The sequence below is a fragment of the Dermacentor albipictus genome, chromosome 1 (genome assembly GCF_038994185.2).
Source record: "Dermacentor albipictus isolate Rhodes 1998 colony chromosome 1, USDA_Dalb.pri_finalv2, whole genome shotgun sequence".
Lineage (NCBI taxonomy): Eukaryota > Metazoa > Arthropoda > Arachnida > Ixodida > Ixodidae > Dermacentor > Dermacentor albipictus.
Window position 1 is genome coordinate 154,757,505 of NC_091821.1, and position 20,664 is coordinate 154,778,168.

At 44.8% G+C, this 20,664-nt stretch overlaps 1 protein-coding gene across 4 annotated transcripts in view; it reads right to left on the bottom strand.

The window, feature by feature from the left end:
* LOC139050951 (pyruvate dehydrogenase phosphatase regulatory subunit, mitochondrial-like) overlaps positions 1–20,664 on the bottom strand; it is a 96,367-nt gene that overhangs the window by 38,906 nt on the left and 36,797 nt on the right. For all 4 annotated transcript variants that reach the window (XM_070527850.1, XM_070527846.1, XM_070527855.1 and 1 more), the window contains 5 exons: positions 15,120–15,234; positions 14,746–14,898; positions 8,893–9,017; positions 5,274–5,498; positions 2,529–2,658 (listed from right to left, as the gene is read on the bottom strand). In XM_070527850.1, coding sequence (XP_070383951.1) covers positions 2,529–2,658; positions 5,274–5,498; positions 8,893–9,017; positions 14,746–14,898; positions 15,120–15,234 — 748 coding nt within the window. The remainder of the gene's footprint in view (positions 1–2,528; positions 2,659–5,273; positions 5,499–8,892; positions 9,018–14,745; positions 14,899–15,119; positions 15,235–20,664) is intronic.

A 20,664-nucleotide genomic window follows, 5' to 3' on the forward strand; every position in this document is an offset into this window, starting at 1 on the left:
CGTGCAAGCGACGCAGAAGGCAGAAGCTTATAAACGTCATCAGGGCATCTTGCTTTCTTCGTCAGTGTGCGCTGGTGATGGTGACGGTTGCAATGGTGGGCTATGGATCAGCTTCACGTGTAGTGGAAAAAAGGTGATCAGAGTTGTGGAGACCAAGAAGCAGGAACCGCGAAAGGGAACCTGCTGATGGAAGATTGTGCTCGGGAGGGCAGCCCGGAAGAGGGCAGCTTTGGAGGAGCAGCGACGTTGAAACTGGTAGCAAGGAGGTGAGGAGTGACTGGCATCCAAACGGCTTGCAGACTGGAGAGTGAATGAGTAGGGGAAGGCAGTGGCAGCTTTTATAGGGCGGGTGTGGAAGTCACGGAAGACTACGAGAGTGTCGCGCTGGAAAGCACCGCAAATGCCATGGCTCGAGTCTGAGGTTGTGTCTGTTGTGCTCAAAAAACGATTAGCCGCTCATTGTGGGTATACAGCGCGATCGTGAAAACTGAATGGTTTTGCATTAGGGGCTTTGCATGATCACTGGGCAACTTTTTCCCGAAGTATGCAGCCGTGAAGTTTGCAAAACGAGAGTTCTTCAGCACACCATTGTCGACGACCCTGTGCTAATTCTACGGTTCGAGTGTCAGTGTTCACGCACCGTCGCGTCTGCACCATTGACAAATGTCTAGGAACAAAATTCAATGACCCTACCACACATTTAGACCGTTTGTCTAAAGTTAATGGCGCGAATTGAGCATGATCGGTTCGAGAAAATTGCCGGGGAAACACCAGCTTGCGTCACACCACTATGTTGACAGCCTGACTCACCGCTGGCGGCGCTAGGATTTTTCATGTTTTCGGCAAGTTATCGGTCGAGTTTCGCTATCAAAAGTGCAACAAAGCTAGGAGCGGTGTTTTATTGTGATGCAGAGCGATTATGGCGAGCAGCAAACAAGTTTCTAGGCCACCCCAAAGTCGTCTTCCCGATTTGTTAACATAGCTCCTTGCGTCGAACATGGCCCTTTTAATCGGAGGGACACTTCTTTTGTTCTTTTCAGCCCATTTGAGCACCAGAAGTACTCTTTAGAATGGTAAAACTTGCTCATCGAGCGAACCCCATGGAATGCTACAGCACAGCCTGCCCGTGGTTTTTTTTTTTTGGCCACTTTTCAGCATCTAAGAGACCACGGTATTCTGGCATCGGAAAGTGTCTGGAAAACTTTATTTTAGTGTGAATTATATCACGGGGGACACCAGCAATGCGAGTGCGACTGAGATTAATGGTTAGGGTGCACTGCACCATGGAATCTGACAGCTTCCGTTCACTCCGCAGTAAACAGCTGGGAGCACTCAGCATTCGCTTGTACCCGTTACTAGGCGGTCATCAGTCATGGGTTTGGTACTTTTGTGGCCTATTCTATGCCTGCATGAGACTAATTCATCAGTGGTATTAATTTGACACTGCATGTGCAAAAAAAGTCTTCGCTCGCCACTTCGCTCTAAGCGAGTCAAGCTCTTCATGCGCTTCGAGTAATGTGGCTTAAAATGCATACATTTGGGTTGGGACCGGAAGAAATTTCAAATAAAGTGATATTTTGAGTAAAGCGATTTTGTTATAATGAGGGATTACTGTATCACTATTTTGCTTCACTCGGTGGCCATACTAGCACATGGTTGCACAGTCTGAGTTTGAATTATTGCATGACACACTGTGAGATGTCCATGCAGTGGGTAAAACTGCGTGGACACCTGACTGTGGGTGAAACTGTGTGGAATTGCATGTTTTACCCATGTAGCGGGCAAGAACTGCATGGATAAAACCTATTGGTCCTGTGCACTTCTATCTTATGTGCTTATTTCCAGTTTGTACTACAGCAAAATTAATGTCCGCCAAATTGTCCAACAGTCCCCATTGCTACAATCTTACATGCAAATTAAATTGCCTATTTTAAACATATCCAAATGCATTGTAATCGCAGTATTCTTGCCCTGCTTTGCATCATATACGTTACCTTAAACCCCTTTATTTTTTTCTCTTGCTATCTGCTCATTCAATATTTCTTTATGCTATAGATCAGGGCATATCATAACAATATGCTGCAAGTGGTGTTATCTGTTGAAAGCACTACAAAGCAATAAATTCTGTGTTTCCAGATCTCTTAATATGAAATTGATTCCAGCAGTCACAACGATCATGTTCAATAAAAATCCATCTGGAAACCAACCAATCTTATGGTACGCTAATTTAAATAATGCGAGACAGTAGTGCAGCACAATTGCAAACACATAACAGAAATGGGGTATGTTACAGTCATAAGAAAATCTGGTATTCTTTCCCTGTAGCACAAGCACTGGTTGCAAGAAACACTACACATTCACACGCTTTAAATGACCACAACACAAGAAGAAAACGAGCTGGCAAACTCAGAAAAGTTAACTAAGCACAGATTATGAATTTGTTGAGGTGTTCTTTGACAGAAATAGTGCAAAGTGTATCTAAAATGTCTCCACTGAAAAATTAATTAGCTTAAACATCAGAAGCTTACCGAGAATGCGCTGAGGATCAAAAAACAATGCTCTTTCAAAACCCATTCTTTCACCAAGCACAGCACCCTGCTGTTCCTGAAGTGGCAGCAATGGTGAACAACGAAGGCGACGTCCTGTTCGAAATTCAGCCTACAAAGCATTCCAAAGTCCATAATTAGGGTACAAGAAAATGATATGTAACGAAACAGCTTGAACAATGTCAAAAAACAGTTCTCCATGTCAAACATCAGTCTTAATAAATATAAAAAAAGTTGTCATCACCACCATTATCACCATCAGCCTATTTATGTCCACTACATGGCGAAGACCTCTCCCTGTGATCACCAGTTACCCTTGTCTTTATTATAAGATGGCCAGTTGGGCAAGTTGGTATGATGTCTCAGTGAAAACTGCAGAACCAGAGACAAGACACAGGAAGAATGACACATGGACTTTGCTTGTCTGTGTATCCTTCCTGTGTCTCATCTCTCATTGTGAAGTTTGCTATCACAAAGTTTGAATGTGTAAATGAAGGGAACTTTACTTAGAAGAACAATGTAAAAATGTTCCAAAAAAGAAAAGCACTTGAATAAAGAAATGATACACCTGTCACTGCCTGACTAAGCACCCTAGTTTCGCTGAGATCCTGCAATTAGTGATTGTCAAATTCCAAATAGAGAAACAAAAACAAAAAACTCATGCTTTATTTTACAGCCCTTCTTCAAGCCTACCCAATAGATAAGCACACTACTTTGTTGAAAAATACTTTTGGTTAATACTGCTTCTACTGTGCCATTACCATACCAACTCGCCCAACTTTCTATCCTTTTGCTTCCACCATAGGGTATTTTTGTTTTTGTTTTTTTAAAGGGTAGTTACTGCCTGAAACATGGCATGGCAAGGTCAAATTTAACTAGGTTTTGTGGAAACAGCAAGCACACTGGAAGAACAAATGGAAAAGTGATACAGCGCTTATGTAGCTGGAATATTTGGCAGCACACACACCACAAAGTAGCATAATGATACAACTCTAGCACTGCAACAGATTTCCAAAAGTGCAATAGTTTTACATCCAATTAACTTTATAACAACACAAGCTACTTTACATAGGGTGACCGAAATGTTCTCAGCCTATCAATGAAACGTAGTCAAGAGCTCAATTGTTCCTGGCTATTTTTCAACAATAGTCCCTTTTCAATGCCACACACTATTTTTTCCCCGGTGCTTTGGGCCCATTATCCCTTCCTTATAGAATGCTTCATCCTGCACGTCAAAAAAGTCCTCCGCCGGAGTCATGGCTTCATCATTTGATGGAAAGTAGGTTCCGACTAAGTGTTTCTTGAGCTTAGGGAGAAAATGAAAGTCTGAGGGAGCCAAATCTGGCAAATGGGGAGGGTGTGAAAGCAGTTTGAAGCCACAGGACTGAACGGCAGACATTGCAATGATGGACTTTTGTGCTGGTGCATTGTCTTGGCGGAAAAGCACATGCTTAATTCTTCAAAATTCCAAGTCATTTCACCTAGATGGCCTCCCGCAAACACTTCAGTTTTGCAGCACAATATGCTCTGTTCACTGGTTCACGCTTTTTGAGGTACTCAGTCACGATAACACCCCTCACATCCAAACCTGAATTTATTGGGGGTGAGGAAGGAGGGGCATTTCCACTTTTTGATTGCACCTTGGACTCTGGCTGAAAGTGGTGTAGGCCGAGAAGTTTTCAGTCACCCCTTGTATTTCAGTTTCCCCCTTTTGTTAAGGAACAGAACAAGTAGCATTTATTTTAGCTCTTTCAGTCAATTTCTTCTATAAATGTCTGCAACAAAGTAAATGCCGATGCAGCAGTCCCTCCAGGTGAAAGGTGTTTGCATGTTACATGGGACTGACTTGAATTTTTGCGGGTGATGGAGGAGGAGTGTTTCCACATTTTTTATTGCACCTTGGACTCTGGCTGTTAGTCGTGTACCCATGCTTCGCCCATGGTCACAAAACATTTGACAAAAGTCACAGGATCTGCCTCAATGAGGGTCAACTTTTCAGTAGACATGACGTGTCTCAGGCGTTTGTTTTCAGCAGTCAGGATTTTCAGGAGCCACCAACTTGACACATTGTGCATGTACAGTAGAACTATAAGGACGTGTCCAACTCATTCCTGGGGCATCCCCACTTTCTTTGCAATAAAACATTCTGTCAGGTGCCTGTCTACCATTACGATTAACTGGATTGCTGCATCATTTTCTTCTGCAGTGACCATTGCTGGCCTTCCACTGCAAGAGGAATCTTGGATAGAGGGGGTTCCCCTCTTGAACTCAGCCACCCACTTTTCACAGTGGAATAGGATGGGGAATCCTCCCCTAATGTTTCCATCATGTCCTTGTGAATGTCATTGCCACTAGTGCCCTTTTTCAGCAGTTATCGAATAACTCCAAGTTTGCTCATATTATCCACTTTTCAGACAATGTTCGCCTCCTGCATTTCAGTCTTTAATATCTGACACAGAGAATCAGCTATTTGCAAGGAATTTGATACGAGGCCTGGAAAGGACATATACAATGAGTTGCAATACTAACATTTGGCTAAGACAAATGCATTGTGGTTAGGCAAGGAAGTTTTCAGTCATCCCTTGTATTTCAGTTTTCCCCTTGCGTTAAAGATAAGAAGAAATAACACCTATTTTAGCTCTTTCAGTCACTTCCTTCAATAAACTTTTGCAACAAAGCATATGCCAGTGCAGCAGTCCCTCCTGGTGAAAGGTGTTGGCAAGTTACCTGAAGTGGGTGAGGAACCAGATATGTTCTTCCAACTGCCTCTGTGACACGCTCACGTAGAAACTTCACATTGTTGTGCAGGTCCAGGAAGCGACGACAGTCACAAGGCAATAGGTATGCCCGAGGCGCACCATCACACAGCCAAAGGGCTAATGCACGGCCAATGCCACCAGCCATCTGTGTCTGTGCACCATTAGTGCCAACAGCCAGAAAGAGGCGCTCCACCTGTGTGCACAAGAAATACAGGTGACTCTGTTCTCAGTGATGTGCTAGTTATCTCAAATAAATTAAGCTTCATTTACAGGAGAACAGCATAGAAATATGATGAAAACAAAGTGAGGGATGAAAACAAAGTGAGGGCTGAAGAAGACACGCTTTGTCTTCGTGCCTTACTTTGTCTACGTCATATTCCTATGCTGTTCCTAAGCAATGAACCACCAACATGCCAAACTAGAAACGCTGCTGAAATAAAGCTTTACACAGATACACAGAATATGATATTCTTGACGTCTTTTCTTTTTGCATTAAATTAATGTCCAAGCTCTCTAAACCCTAGAAATAATAGTGGCAAGTGCCAGAGTTCTCTCTATAATTTACTATACAAATTATTTCTAAGAACCAGTTTCATTTTTAGTACTCAGGAGGTAGATGTGAAATGACGTCAAGATACACTGGCTCACCCAGTTCCTGCGACCGCTGTGGTTGCCACAATGCAAACGCAGCTAAAATAAATGTATAGTGGCCTTGCTCATTCTTTTATGAACAGCATCATCATACCTAGCCTTACTGCCACATGATGTCAGCAAATTTCACTCTGTGTCACAATGTCACAATAGCCGATGATGCCAGGTCCTGCTTAAATGCCAGACCTGGCATGGCCTAGTGGCTTAGTGCATAGGATGCCCGGCTCGCCTGTGGGAGGTGCATGGTACAATCACCACCACCTAACATCCTGCAGCTTATAAGATGGGTACAAGCAATCCTTTGGCCAAGGTGTCCAGCTCTCCAGGGGTGCATTGCCCATACAGACGACTATGCTTTCTGTGCAAGAATCAAGATAAAACGCCAACCTCAAAAAAGGATACTGGTGGCCCCATGCTGCCAACTCCCTATAGTGGGTGTCCTTCTAAGTGCCTGGAACTCCCGTAGTTGCCAAGCACCAGGCCGGAAGCATGCTTGTACCTATTTTATCGGTAAGTACCTGGAGGCAGCACTCGCCTGTTTCCAAAGCAGCAGCAGATGCTCAACTGTTTCATCAAAGCTGTGGTGGGGACAAGGGGTGCCCAAAGACCCCCACAAATCTCTATAAGACCCCCTTTCAAGATTAGAACCCATATAAACAACCGAGCACCAGGTCGGGTACACCTCTACCGATTACAAAAAACGGTGGGTTTTCAGCAGCACCAAGATTTCCAGTGCTTCCCACAGGCAAGCCAGACATTCTACTATTTCACCACTGCTGCAGTTTATGACTCACCAATCTTGACCTACTTCTCCTGGAAGAGATAAAAGTGAAACTACCTAAGAACCTTTACAGAATGCAGCCTGGAACTGAAGGAGCATTTGAAAGCTGAATATTATAATTAGAAGTACAAATTGTTGGGCATGTTGGTAATCCATGGGAATGGTGTGAATGAACAGGGATGAGATAGGAAACACAGCCGAGTGCAGACTAGCAACAATGGTTTATTTTGAAAAACACACAAAATATATACTCTGACATAAACATGCGTAGCAGCTTAAAAACTACAGATTGAATAATCAATTTCTAGTTCGTGCAGACTCACTGATGGCCTCGCCATGCACATGTCACCAGACTTATGAATAAACAAAGCTTCCGCAATCTCCCTCGTTATTCTATCTTAGTGTCTTTACAGCACCTTAGTATCTCTTAGCAACGGTTTGCACTTATATTCTTTGCAATGTAGGCACAGATTAGACAGCAGCCGCCTTTTCAAAGAAACTCTGTGGTCCATTAATCGGTTATTCAAACACCTTCCTGTATGGCCAATGTACCACTTCCCGCAGGACAGGGAAATGTGATACACTACACCCTTTCCACAGTCAACCAACCTGTCACGGTGTTTGACATCACAATCACACCACTGCTGTGTATTGACTTCAACCTTTCTTCCTACCACTGTGCATATGCAACCCAACTTGTTTCTTGCCAAGAAGACAACATTTATGCCGAATCTACTACATATCTTTTTCATGCGGTGAGTCAAGGTGTGAAGATATGGTCTGATGAAGTTTAGTATACCCAGAGATCGGGAGTTTCTATAGATTCCCGTGTTGTGCAAATTCTTAGTGAAATTTACCTGAGCAGGATCGATTGTGACCTAGTGGGTGTTTTGAAAGGTGTCATGCTAAAAATAATGCATTATGTTGAGAATTATCTTGTTTTTGTTGAAGCGAACAGCTGTGTCAGTACCAGAGTGAATGTGCTCAAGATATTTAAGGAGAAGGGTTATGGTCTGAACTTCACCTCTGAAGTACCTAGGGAGCACAGTATTCAGTTTTTGGATCTAAATATCCCAATTAGGCATGAGCATGCCTGCTGGGTGTATTCACTGAGGTCTGTGAAGCCCATTCTGGATTTCCATTCTGGTCACTCGAAGCTAGTGAAGAACGGTATTGTCACAACTTGTTTAGAAGTCGCGTTGCGCAAGTCTTGCCCGCATCGAATGAGTGAATATTTTTCTAATCAACTCAACAGACTTAGGCAAACAAGTTATGCAATGTGTACTGCGGCCTCTCTCAGTGAAAGATTACTGAGGAAGTTAAAATTGGAAGAAAAAGGTATTGTGACAAGAGAGGCCAACACTAAAGGTAAGCCAGTCACCAACATTCCGTATCTTTGCACCTTGTCTCATCGCATGAAAAAGGTGGGTAGTAGATCCAGCGTAAATGTTGTCTTCTCAACAAGAAACAAGTTGGGTTGCATATGCGCAGCGGTAGGAAGAAAGGTTGAAGGCAATACACAGAAGTGGAGTGATTGTGATGTCAAACACCGTGACAGGTTGGTTGACTGTGGAAAGGGTGTAGTGTATCACATTCCCCTGTCCTGCGGAAAGTGGTACATTGGCCATACAGTAAGGTGTTTGAATAACCGATTAATGGACCACAGAGTTTCTTTGAAAGGGCGGCTGCCATCTAATCTGTGCCTACATTGCAAAGAATGTAAGTGCAAACTGTTGCTAAGAGATACTAAGGTGCTGTCAAGACGATAGAATAACGAGAGAGATTGCAGAAGCTTTGTTTATTCATAAGTCCGGTGACATGTGCATGGCGAGGCCATCAGTGAGTCTGCATGAACTAGAAATTGATTATTCAACCTGTAGTCTTTAAGCTGCTACGCATGTTTATGTCAGAGTATATATTTTGTGTGTTTTTCAATATAAACCATTGTTGCTAGTCTGCACTCCTCTGTTTCCCATCTCATCCCCGTTTAGTCACACCATTCTCCCTTAAGTATAAATATTAGAAGTATTCATCGAAAAATACATGATTCTATAATGCAATTTAAAAATTCCAACAAAGAAAGCATACCTATGCAAATCAAAGAATACAACATTTTTTTAATAATTGTACATATATTTTAACATTATTTTCTCACCTCTGAAGTTTCCCCTAATATACAATGATTGTCAGGTGTAAAAGTCTCTGGTGCAGTGACCAACTCAGCAAGCTCTAAGTGCTGAAGTCGTGGAAAGCGGTGCTGGAACTGGCTGTAGATACTCTCTGAAATGTTAAGAATAGAATGTGTCAGTGACAAAAGAGTCAGATCTATGCCAATTACCACTCTAATTCTGAAATAAATTAAGAAGCTTTACATTTTTGAAATCACATTTTAATATGAACACACAAAGCAGGTCAAAGGAAGGAACTGGAAGGAATCAGTGAAGCTGCAGCTGCAATTCCTCTTTCGCAATACATTTTGGGATTAAACCTTCTCCTACACTGTCTTAAGCAAGACGAAATTTTTTTTTGAAGAACCATGACCACTGGCATCGTCACCGACATACATAAAGACATCAGGGCAAGAAACTTGGTTAGGCTAAGTAGTAGTAGTAGTAGTAGTAGTAGTAGTAGTAGTAGTAGTAGTAGTAGTAGTAGTAGTAGTAGTAGTAGTAGTGGCATAGTAGTAATTTATTGTACATAGAAAGAAAGAAACGGCAGTGGGGAATAAAGAAAGGGGTGCAAGCATCGTAACTGTTTCACTTTCCAGTGGACACTTGAACTGTCCCATGGCTGTGGAAAAAGGATAGAGGGCAAAGAAATAGAGAAGAAGAGGGCAAATTTAAATAAACAAGACAATGTAAAGAAAATAGGATATAAGGAAAACATGCATGCTGAAGTAGATTCCTCAGGCTGGAATAACAAACATGCAACTCTTATCAAAACTTCAGGCACAGTGAGACAAATTATGTAAATATGTGGAACAATGGCAACTGCACCATCAAATTTGCTATGAAGCTTTCAGCCAAGGCACAGCCAGTTTGTTTGTACCTCTCATCATCATCATCATCATGTTTTAAATCCACTGCCGGACGAAGTCCTGTCCCTGCGATCTCCAATTTCCGCTGTCCTGCGCCAAGCGATTCCAAATAGCACCCGCAAATTTCCTAATTTCGTCACTCCATCTAGTCTTCTGCCGTCCTCTACTGTGCTACCCTTCTCTTAGTACCCATTCTGTTACCCTAATGGCCCAACGGTTATCAAGTCTGCGGATTACATGACCTGCCCAGCGCCATTTTTTTCTCTTAATGTCTATTAGAATATCGTCTATGCCCATTTTCTCTCTGATCCAAACTGCTCTCTTTCTGTCTCTTAAAGTAATGCCTAGCAATCTTCATTCCATTGCTCTTTGCGTGGTCCTTAACTTGTTCTCGAACTTCTTTGTCAGTCTCCTAGTCTCTGGCGCTATAGTCAGCACTGGTAATATGCACTGATTGTTCACCTTCTTTTTCAATGATAATGGTAAGCTTCCAGTCAGGAGCTGACAATGTCTGCCGTATGCGATCCAACCCATTTTTATTCTTCTATGAATTTTCTTCTCATGATCAGGGTTCCCTGTGATTAATTGACCTAGGTAAACGCACTCCTTCACAGACTCCAGAGGCTGTCTGGTGATCCTGAACTCTTGTTTCTTTGCCCAGCTATTCATCATTATCTTTGTTCTTCTGCATATTAATCTTCAACCCCACTCTTACGCTCTCTCCGTTAAAGTCCTCAATCATTTGTTGTAACTCGTCGGCATTGTTGCTGAATAGAACAATGTCATCGGCAAACGGAAGGTTGCCAAGATATTTGCCGTCGATCCTTACTCCTAAGCCTTCCTAGTTATACTGTATACTAATCCAGGTACAACCTCTTCTTACACACTGTTTAAAGCCCATTAATATTTCAGCCTCTGCAGTGGTGGTGCTAGTACCTTTTACTATAGTTTTTATCATAGTTCTGTGTAGCTTATTGATGCCAATTACCAAGTGTAATGTTAAGTTTGGGGTTTAACATCCTGGATTGGATTAGATTCTAGGGTATTACGTGCCAAAATCATGATTTGATTATGAGGCATGCTGTAGTGGAGGGTTCCGGATCAATTTTGACCACCAGATCTTTAGAGTGCCCCCAATGCATGGGACACGGGCGTTTTTGCATTTTGTCCCCATTGAAACCGTGATCGTATGCTTAGCAGTGCAACACCATAGCCGCTTAGCCACCGCGGTGGTTGGTTCAATGTCCTGAAGCTACACAGTGGGCTATGAGGAATGCCTAAGTGAGGAGCTCCGGTTAATTTTGACCATCTGGGGCTCTTTAACATACACCCAAAGTATGGTACACTAATGTTTTCGCATTCTGCCCCATCGAAATGCACAATATTTTGCATTCACGATGAGCTGGACTGAATGACCCAAATGAACTGGAAGCAAATATTAATGTGCTGATAAGCACTTTTAATACCAACACTGCAGAATGGTTGTAAAATTTCTTTTTTTTTAATAATCATGAGTTTGACATCTAAAAAATAAATTAAATTTTGGAGTTCAATGTCTCAAAGGAACTCGGACTGAGAGATATAGTTGGAGAGAGGGGCTCCAGATTAATTTCGACCACCTGGAGTTTTTTAACCCTTTCGCTGTCACGGACGTACCGGTACGTCATCGCGCTTCCCCCCCACAGTGTCACTGACATACCGGTACGTTCTCTATCGTGCATTCAAAATTTCGCGCCTGAGCGCAAAGCTGGCGCTCCTGGATTGGCTACGCCATCTGTTGAGTCTTTCTACAAGTTTGTATTTTCGCCCCGACCTGTGTAAGTCCATGTATTGAAGAGTACGGTGCGACTGCCACTCCCCACTTTCTCTTTGCTGAGTGGCGCGGTGGCTCCGCATTCGCTGGATCATGCGTCGCGTGCGTGTGGTTATCGGTTCAAGGGTTGTTCTGCCATCTCCGCTGGTTTGAAGGTTTTTATTTTTCTTCTGTTGGTGTGTCTGCTACGGCGCGTCAAGTTCAGGCGCACATGCCGTTGCCTCTCTGAAAAGAGTGACTCGATTGCTGCTTTCGCTCTCTCGCCGCACCCTCGCTTCCGACTTGCAGCAGTAAACGTAAAGCTCTCCGAACTTTGTTTTAACCTTTTTCCATCTCCCTCTGTCTTCTTGATCACACAACCTCCCATTTCTCTCCGTTGTGCGGGTGACTGAAAGCGCATCCTCCCTGCGTGCGGTTACTTTCGGATGGCTGAGCACGCGCGACCTTCGTCTGCTCTTTGGAGCGGTGGCTCTTCCGATTCAGAATACGAGCCGAGCTCGGATTTGGACTCGGACAGCATCTCATGCGAGAAAGAGATGAGTTCCGCATCGTCAGATTTGGATGTTAAACGGATGTTATAGTCAGGCTGATGATGATGATGATGATGTTTATTAACAACAGCTGCAGAGCACTGAAATGTGCATATTGCATTGAGTATGTTATTTGTATACCAATCATAATCAAAAATAAATTGCTATGTTCATTCCCTATTATGCTCGTTCCCTGAAACCAAGCCGGTACTGGGGGGTGCGTCACGGCCAGAAAAGTCCGACAGCGAAAGGGTTAACAAGCACCCAAAGCATGGTATGTAAAGGCTTTCCCTGATAAAGAAAAATCATGTATAAAGTCTAAAACTAAATAGAACCATGTCTTTGTCATATGTGTAAACTAAATATTAAGTTTTTATTGCTACTTACCAATCCAGATTTCAGCAATACAGCCAAAGGTGGCTCAACCATCAAGAACCATAATTTTCACTGTTGTTTCACAAGACACAAACATTAAATGTTTCACTGAGAACACAGATGGAATAAGCTAGATGTCAAGACACATAGATAGATAGTGTGGGGACGCTAGACTCTCTTGGGCTCCCTTATGTTGTTTTCGGATAGGTGATAGGTGTAACGTTAAGGGATAAGAAAAGAGCAGATTGGGTGAGGGAACAAACGCGAGTTAATGACATCTTAGTTGAAATCAAGAAAAAGAAATGGGCATGGGCAGGACATGTAATGAGGAGGGAAGATAACCGATGGTCATTAAGGGTTACGGACTGGATTCCAAGGGAAGGGAAACGTAGCAGGGGACGGCAGAAAGTTAGGTGGGCGGATGAGATTAAGAAGTTTGCAGGGACGGCATGGCCACAATTAGTACATGACCGGGGTTGTTGGAGAAATATGGGAGAGGCCTTTGCCCTGCAGTGGGCGTAACCAGGCTGATGATGATGATGTTGTTTTCCACGTATGGCTCTCACATCTCCTGTAATCGGGCTTCTCTGCATAGCTGAGCATTGCTGGAGGTGGGTGTAGTCGCAGAATAGTGTGAGAGATGATGCGAGTGCTGTGTTACTAATGCCACCTAACGGCGGGATTACTCAGGTGCCTCTTCTTTGGCTTGGGGTTGGCAGGGTGCGCAGACTTGTCGCACACCTGTCGCACACCTGTCGGCACGCTCTGCAGGACTACCTCGCGAGTCTTCAGAGCGGGGCACTGGGATGGATGAACTCAATCGTTCAAGCGTGCCACCGTTCACATGACTGTACACGCAAACGATTAGGCTTTGATGTCCCGCATGGGGGGCGAACATATTTGCTCGATATCCTGTTGCAGTGAGTCATACTTCTAAGATCCCACAATAGATACGTAGTTTTTCAAGGAAAAAAAAAAGTAGGCGGCCATGTGTAAGTGAGCAGACAGTCAACACCACCCACAAAAACAATTACACAAACATGTACAGTAGTTTACTGCAACAGCCATCACAATAGCTGACAGTCTCCCAGGTCCAGGTCCTGCAGTTTCTGCACAATACATTTTCATTTTCAGGGAAAGTCTCAACCATTGGATCAACTTGGCTCACTGAGCATGTGCCAACGTGCACATGCGTGCCTCTCTTCAACGAAGCTCTTTCACTTCAACAGGGGTTACTGTAGATGCAAGATTGGGTAGGCACTGCTGTTCCAAGAAACCCTTTGACACCAACTTTAAACACTGGGTATGTGCCACACGATCTGTGCTGGTCTTCTTCAATGACCTCTTTGATGCCATCTTGGGTCATTGGGTAAATGCCAGTATGTCTGTGTCACTCTTCAATGAATGTCTTTGACACCAACTTGAGTAACTAGCTATCAGCCACTGGAAATGTGCCGCTCTACAATGATAAAAAACATCTCTTAAATTTGTTTGCTGCTAAGCGGAATCAAAGTCACGTCACAAGGGATCCTCAAGTACAGAAACCCAACATATTATCACTCTTAGCACTATTAGCATATTTGTGGCTGTGCCACAAATGCACTGGATATGCGCCACTTTTAATGAACGCCTTTCACCCCAACACTTTAGCGAGCTACGCCATGAATGCACTGGGTATGTGCCGCTCTTCAATGAACCTCTAGCCAACTTGGATGATTGAGTATGTGCCACTGAGTGTGCAGCAAGCAAGGGAACAATTCTCAGCATTTGCAGGCACCAGCATGCCACACTTCTCGTCTCGGAGGCCACACACAGGCTTCTTGGTAGTGCCACTAGATGGTGCAGTGTCTCTAGAAAGAAACGCAAGAGAAGAGCCTGGTTGCTGCACAATGCATTTTCAGTGTTTGTACGCACCGGCGGGCCATGCATTTCTGAGGCCATGCGCAAGCTTTGTGGCGGCAGCGCTAGGTGGTGCCGAGTGTTCTTAGGAAAGTGCGAAAGAGGAGTCCCGCTGAAGTACTCGCCCCATACATAACTCGTTTCGACAGTGGCCATATGTCGTGTTGCTATATTGATTCAATGCTAACGCATTGCCGTCAACAGTCATCGTGAGATCGGTTCTGCCGCAATTTTTTCCACAATGCAGCATCTCAGGTATAAGAGAAGGTTAAAAAGTTGGTAATCAGAGTAAACATATTGGTCAAATGAACAATGTCCCAGTTTTCAGTGTACCTGAGGAGAGCCAGAACTTACGAAATTGAGCATAGTCTGGTGGCAGGCGCACAAATTCAAAACGATCAGGAACATCGTAATGGAAGACTGGCTTGGCTGTCTCCTCAAATCCGCCAATCAGGAAGCCATCACCAAAGGATCTACAGTAGACACGACCGTCATAGTCCCACACAACTGTAGGCAGAAAAAACATAAATGATATAAAACATTTTACACTAAAAAGCTCACTAGAATTTGAGATTGAGAAATGTTAAGCTTCGAAATGGTACTCCGCAACACTCATGCAAATAACAATCAGGAAATGTTTATTCATTTTTAATTGATAGAACATAAGTTAGCTTTTGCAATAAACCTGTATACTCTACAGTTAATTTACTATAAAAAACACACCTCACCTGGAAAGAAATCACTTTGTTGGTCTAAAGGTTTAGTGATTGCAAATGAATGCTTAGCAGCATGAATTGGGACCATAAATTTGGGCTGACTTGCTTGTCCAAGCTCTCTAGACCACTGAAAAGAAGCATTCAAAACAATGTCATGCACTATATATTATACCAAGTACAATAAATAACGATAATATATGTCAAAGCTTGTAAGTCGTGGGTAGCTGTCTAACCTTTAATTATGCCATGTAGCTCAAATTCCTTGTGGGCACAAGAAAGCATTAATTGCACCAGCTTTAAAGTGGCCAGTTAAAAACATGGGCCAAATGCAATGCAGCCAGCTTTGGGCATGAAGTAGGGTACACATTACATCACAGAAATTCGTAGTGGTTATCAGGTGGTATAACAAACTGATGATGCCACTTGGCCCAGTGCAGTGGTCAAGGACCACACCATGACTGTGTAGCTGAAAGTCCAAGACATTAGGCAGTCAATAGGATAATAAGGTAAAGAATCTGAGAAAGACGTTCTACATTCCCAGAGATGCAATACCAGAGAACCAGGTTTATTCTATGTCAAATGAGGAGAAGTGCAGAGTGAATGAGAAAAGAATGGCCCATGTACTGGTGTTCACCTAGCTTTCGACAACACAGACATGGTGTGGCGTGCGACTAGTGCACTGGGTTTGCTGACCAATGTGTGGGTGGCTCATGAGACCAAATGGCCACCATCTTAGATTTGTGAGATGTAACTTGTGGGGAGCACTCGCCTCCATTTCCTCCCGCGTACCCGCGGCGACCCGTCCGCACGTGGCGACGAGGCGCCGTCACAGACAACCCGTCCGCACGTGGCGACGAGGCGCCGTCACGGACAACCCGTCCGCACGTGGCGATGTGGCGCCGTCACGGACAACCCCGCACGTGGCGACGAGGCGCCGTCACGGACAACCCGTTCGCACGCGGCGACGAGTCGCGCCGCAGTTGACAAGGGGAGAGAGGCACTACGCGCCCTCTCTCTCTTCGTCGCCCTGAGGACGCGCGTACTCCCCTTCTCCTACGCGGCTCACGGAAAAGGGAAACGTATCCGGCGGGCGAGGAGGACTTCCCCTCGCAAAAAGGTAAAAGGGTATAAAAGCGCGCTACCGGGGGAGACTCGCTCTCTTGGGACGCCGACGCCTTGGACTACCTGGACTGCACCTGCCGGATCCCGTGAGTGACCTCGTTTGTCTGACCCACCCAGACAACGAGGCAAGCCTTTTCCTACTTTTACTGAGAGGACGTCCCTCTGCGAGTGTTTGATATTGCTTTTAGCAATAAACGTTGTTACCGTTGACACCGCTGTTTGCCTTATTCGTCCGAACCCGGCGTAGCCGCGATTCCCGCGCTACGGGTTGGGAGTACCACGGAGCGACTGCGTGGGGCTAGATCCGGAGCTCGCCTTCAGCCCTAGCCGCACGCAGAGTGGAACCCCCACAAACTAGGAGCTATGCTTCAAGACTGAAGCCGTACTGCCTTTGGTGCATGTACTGAATTGATTACATTAAAACATGATGTCATTCATTATTTGCTGTGCTTTCAAGATACTAAGCCTTCAAACTGTATAAAATGAGTCACAGCTATCCATTAAACAAAAAAGAAAAAGAGAGAGACAATAATTTTGTGCCAGTAATGCTTTAAATTACCATTATTTAGACTTACAAATAAATTAACGAATCGAATACTGCCAAAGCCTGATTTAATAAAGTCATACCAAATCGCAACCTAGTGGAGGAGAAGGCTTTTCAGAAAAAAGTAGATGCACTGCCTTCAGAGAAAAGAGGGTTATGTGGTCACAGCCTAGTAGGAGACGGGAAAGTCAGTGTAGAGGATGTATAAAAGCACTTTATAAGAGCAGTCAATGCGACATCGTTGTCATCTCTGTTTTTCTACCCGCACATTACTTCAGCGTCGTTTTCATGGCCTGGCACACACCTGCGGCGACCATATAAGATGTGGCATTTGCCCCTCTGAGAAAAAAAAGGCATTGTCCCGATGTACCAACCTATGAAGGCAGTGCACAGATGGTGCAAAGTTGAGGTCATCAGGAAAAGTATAGCTTCATACGAAGCACATGTACAGCCTCAGGCAGATACCACTGGTGTTTGGAGCAGTTATGACTGTCGGGAACAACTTCATAATTCACATCGCTGATGCGGCGCAGAACTGTGTATGGCCCGAAGCATCTTCGCAGGACCTTCTCAGATAGCCCCATCCGACGAATAGGAGTCTAGACCCACACCTGGTCACTCACGTTGTATGTGACGGGTCTGTGCCGAAGATTGTAGTGCCTGACATCATAGTCCTGTTGTTCTTGGATTCGCAAATGCACAAGTTGCCTGGCTTCCTCTGCGCGTTGCGTAAACTCCTCGGCACCAATCTCGTCACCACCGCACTCGTGTGGCAGCATTGTGTCCAACATTGTTGTTACTTCCCGGCCGTAAATGAGGTTGAAAGGTGTCACGCGTGTTGTCTCTTGGTGAGCCATGTTATTCGCAAATCTAACGTAAGGTAAAATCTCATCCCAGTTCTTGTGGTCGACATCGATTTGCATATTCATCATGTCTGCCAGAGTCTCATTCAAACGTTCTGTCAGCCCATTTGTTTGGGGATGATAAGCCGTGGTCTTTCGGTGAGTGGTACCACTTAGTCGCAAAACGGTATCCAGGAGCGCGGCCATGAATGCAGCACCTCTGTCTGTTACGACCACTGTGGGAGTGCCATGCCTTAGGACAATGGCTTCAATGAAAAACTGCGCTCCTTTGGCTGCTGTTCCCCATTGGATAGCACCTGTTTTGGCGTATTGAGTAAGATAATCTGTGATGACGATTATCCATTTATTGCCGGCAGTGGCCAGTGGAAACGAACCTGAAAGGTCCATGCCAATTTGTTCGAACGGCGCTTGCGGTATCTGAACAGGATGCAGCAGTCCAGCTGGCTTGCCGGGTAGGGGTTTGCGGTGTTGCCAATCCAGGCCTGTCCGGATGTAAAGTCTCGGCCAGTAGTACTTTAGCCTAATTCTTGCCAATGTGCGGGTATAGCCCAAGTGACCAGTGGTCGACTCGTTGTGACAGGCATGTAGGACTTTGTCGTGAAGAGATGCATGAATGACTAGTAGGTAGCTACTGCCACTAGGTGAAAAGTTCTTTTTATAGAGAATGTCGTGACGCAAGCAAAATGAAGGCAGCCCTCTGGTGAACAACCTCGGCATGCTGCTTGTCTTCCCCTCTAAGAAATTGATAAGAGGAACCAGTTCTGTGTCCTCACATTGCTGGCATGAAATGGTGACAGTATCCAGCATGCCTAGAAAAGCCGCGTTGTCATCGTCCTGACTGCAGTCTCAACAGGAGACCAAGAGAGGCAATCGGCGTCGATGTACCGCTTCCCCGATTCGCATACAACAATGAAGTCGAACTCCTGGAACGGAAGACTCCAGCGCAAAAGCTGACCAGCTGGATCTTTTAAATTAGTCAGCCAGCAAAGTGCATGTTGATCAATGACAATGGTCAAACAGTGGCCGTACAAATATGGGCGAAATTTCAGGATGGCCTATACCAGTGCATGACATTCTTTTTCTGTAGTGGAGTAGTTAGCCTCCGTTCTTGATAGCATCCTGCTGGCGTAAGCAATCGTTCTTTCTGTGCTGTCCTGGCACTGTACAAGTACTACGCCAAGGCCGACATTACTACCATCTGTATGAATAATTGTCAGGGCGTCTTCATCAAAGTGTGCGAGCACAGGAGGCGTCTTCTCTGGTGAGATGCGAGCACAGAAGGGGACATCTTCTCTGGTGAGATGTGCTAATGGCCACGCAATGCATGAAAATTCCGCAATAAACTGTCGGTACTAGGCGCAAAAGCCCACAAAACGTCGCAAGGCCTTTTTATCAGATGGCATTGGGAAATTAGCGACGTTAGCGATTTTATCAGGGTCAGGTCGGACACCTTCACAACTAACGCCGTGACCAAGGAATTGAAGTTCTTCAAAATCAAAATGGAACTTTTCAGGTTTCAAAGTTAGATCAGCTGAGTTAGACCAGCTATTGCTTCAAAGACCATCTTCAGTCTCCATAAGTGTTCCTTGAACGTGGCGGAGAAAAAAATCACGTCGTCGAGATGCAGCAGGCAGGTTTGCCATTTGAGGCCTGAGAGCACCATGTCCATTAGTCGTTGAAATGTTGCTGGCACAGAACACAAACCGAAGGGAAGCACCTGAAATTCATAAAGTCCGTCGGGCATCACAAAAGTGGTCTTCTCACAGTCTCTCTCATTAACTTTGATTTGCCTGTAGCCGTTTTTCAAGTCCATCAACGAAAAGTAACATGCTTTTTGTAGCCTGTCCAGTGAATCATCGATACGCGGTAGTGGCTAAACATCTTTCTTTGTGATATGGTTGAGTTTTCGATAGTCAATGCAGAAGTGCAGGCTACCGTCCTCCTTTTCCACCAATACAAACTCTTAGATGGCCAAATAACCCCGTCCTCAAGCATCATCTTAACTTGCGTTTGTATTGCCTCATGTTCTTTCAGTGCTACACGATAAGGATTCTGCCGAATTGGTCTGGCGTAGGCTTCGGTGACAATATGGTGCTTGGTGAGTGGCATCTGGCTAACTCGTGACGTAGATGAGAAGCAGCTCTTAAAGCGGGCATAGGCATGGTGGACGCTGCATGCTGCACTGAGAGGCAGTCTTGTATTGGGGTAAATTCTTCGAAGTAAGCAAGAGTCATGCCTTTAACAATGTGTCGACGTTCACTGCTAAAATTCGTCAGTAGGAGCTCAGCATGTCCGTCAAGTACATTAATTATGCCCCTGGCGATGGAAACGCCTTGACTCAGTACCAGTGCGTCGATGTGTTCAGTGACTCCAGTCCCGGCATGCAAGTTGTCGCTGATTACAGACACGAGGGAACAGCTCCACGGCAGAAGCGTCACGTCGTCGTCGGCCATACATAAGCGGGGTTGCTAGTGTTCCATGGGGTTGACATCGTCTGAGCTCGTAGAATATGTAATGATGAGGTCACAGACATTAAACACTGCACCATATTTTTTCAAGAACCCATCTCCAATCTATATAAGTTCTACAGCACTCAAAGAGAATGGTGAGGGTGGCGACGAAGGCTGAACCGGCAATAACTATTCAGGCTGTGCATTTTCCAATTCGTGTCATCAACTGGCCACCAGCAGTTCTGATGTTCGACCTGGTACATGGCGTCTTCACTTTTCTCAGTCTGTCGGCCAGCTTTATACTCATTATCGAGAAATGCGAACCAGTATCGATGAGAGCAGCAACTTGGTGGCCATCAATTCGAACAACAAGATTGGCACTGACTGCGTCGGTTACAGGGGATGTGGTTGGAGTCGTCAGAGTCTTAGAGTCATCGATCGTCAGTGATAGGGACTCTTGGAAAGCTAGACGGTTTGCAACCTCACCCCCAGAGGTTGCTGCCTCTAGTTTCCCGGGCGCAGGATAGGGGACCTGCCCGTAGAGGCGTCAGGAAAATCGCGACAAGTCGGTGGGGTGT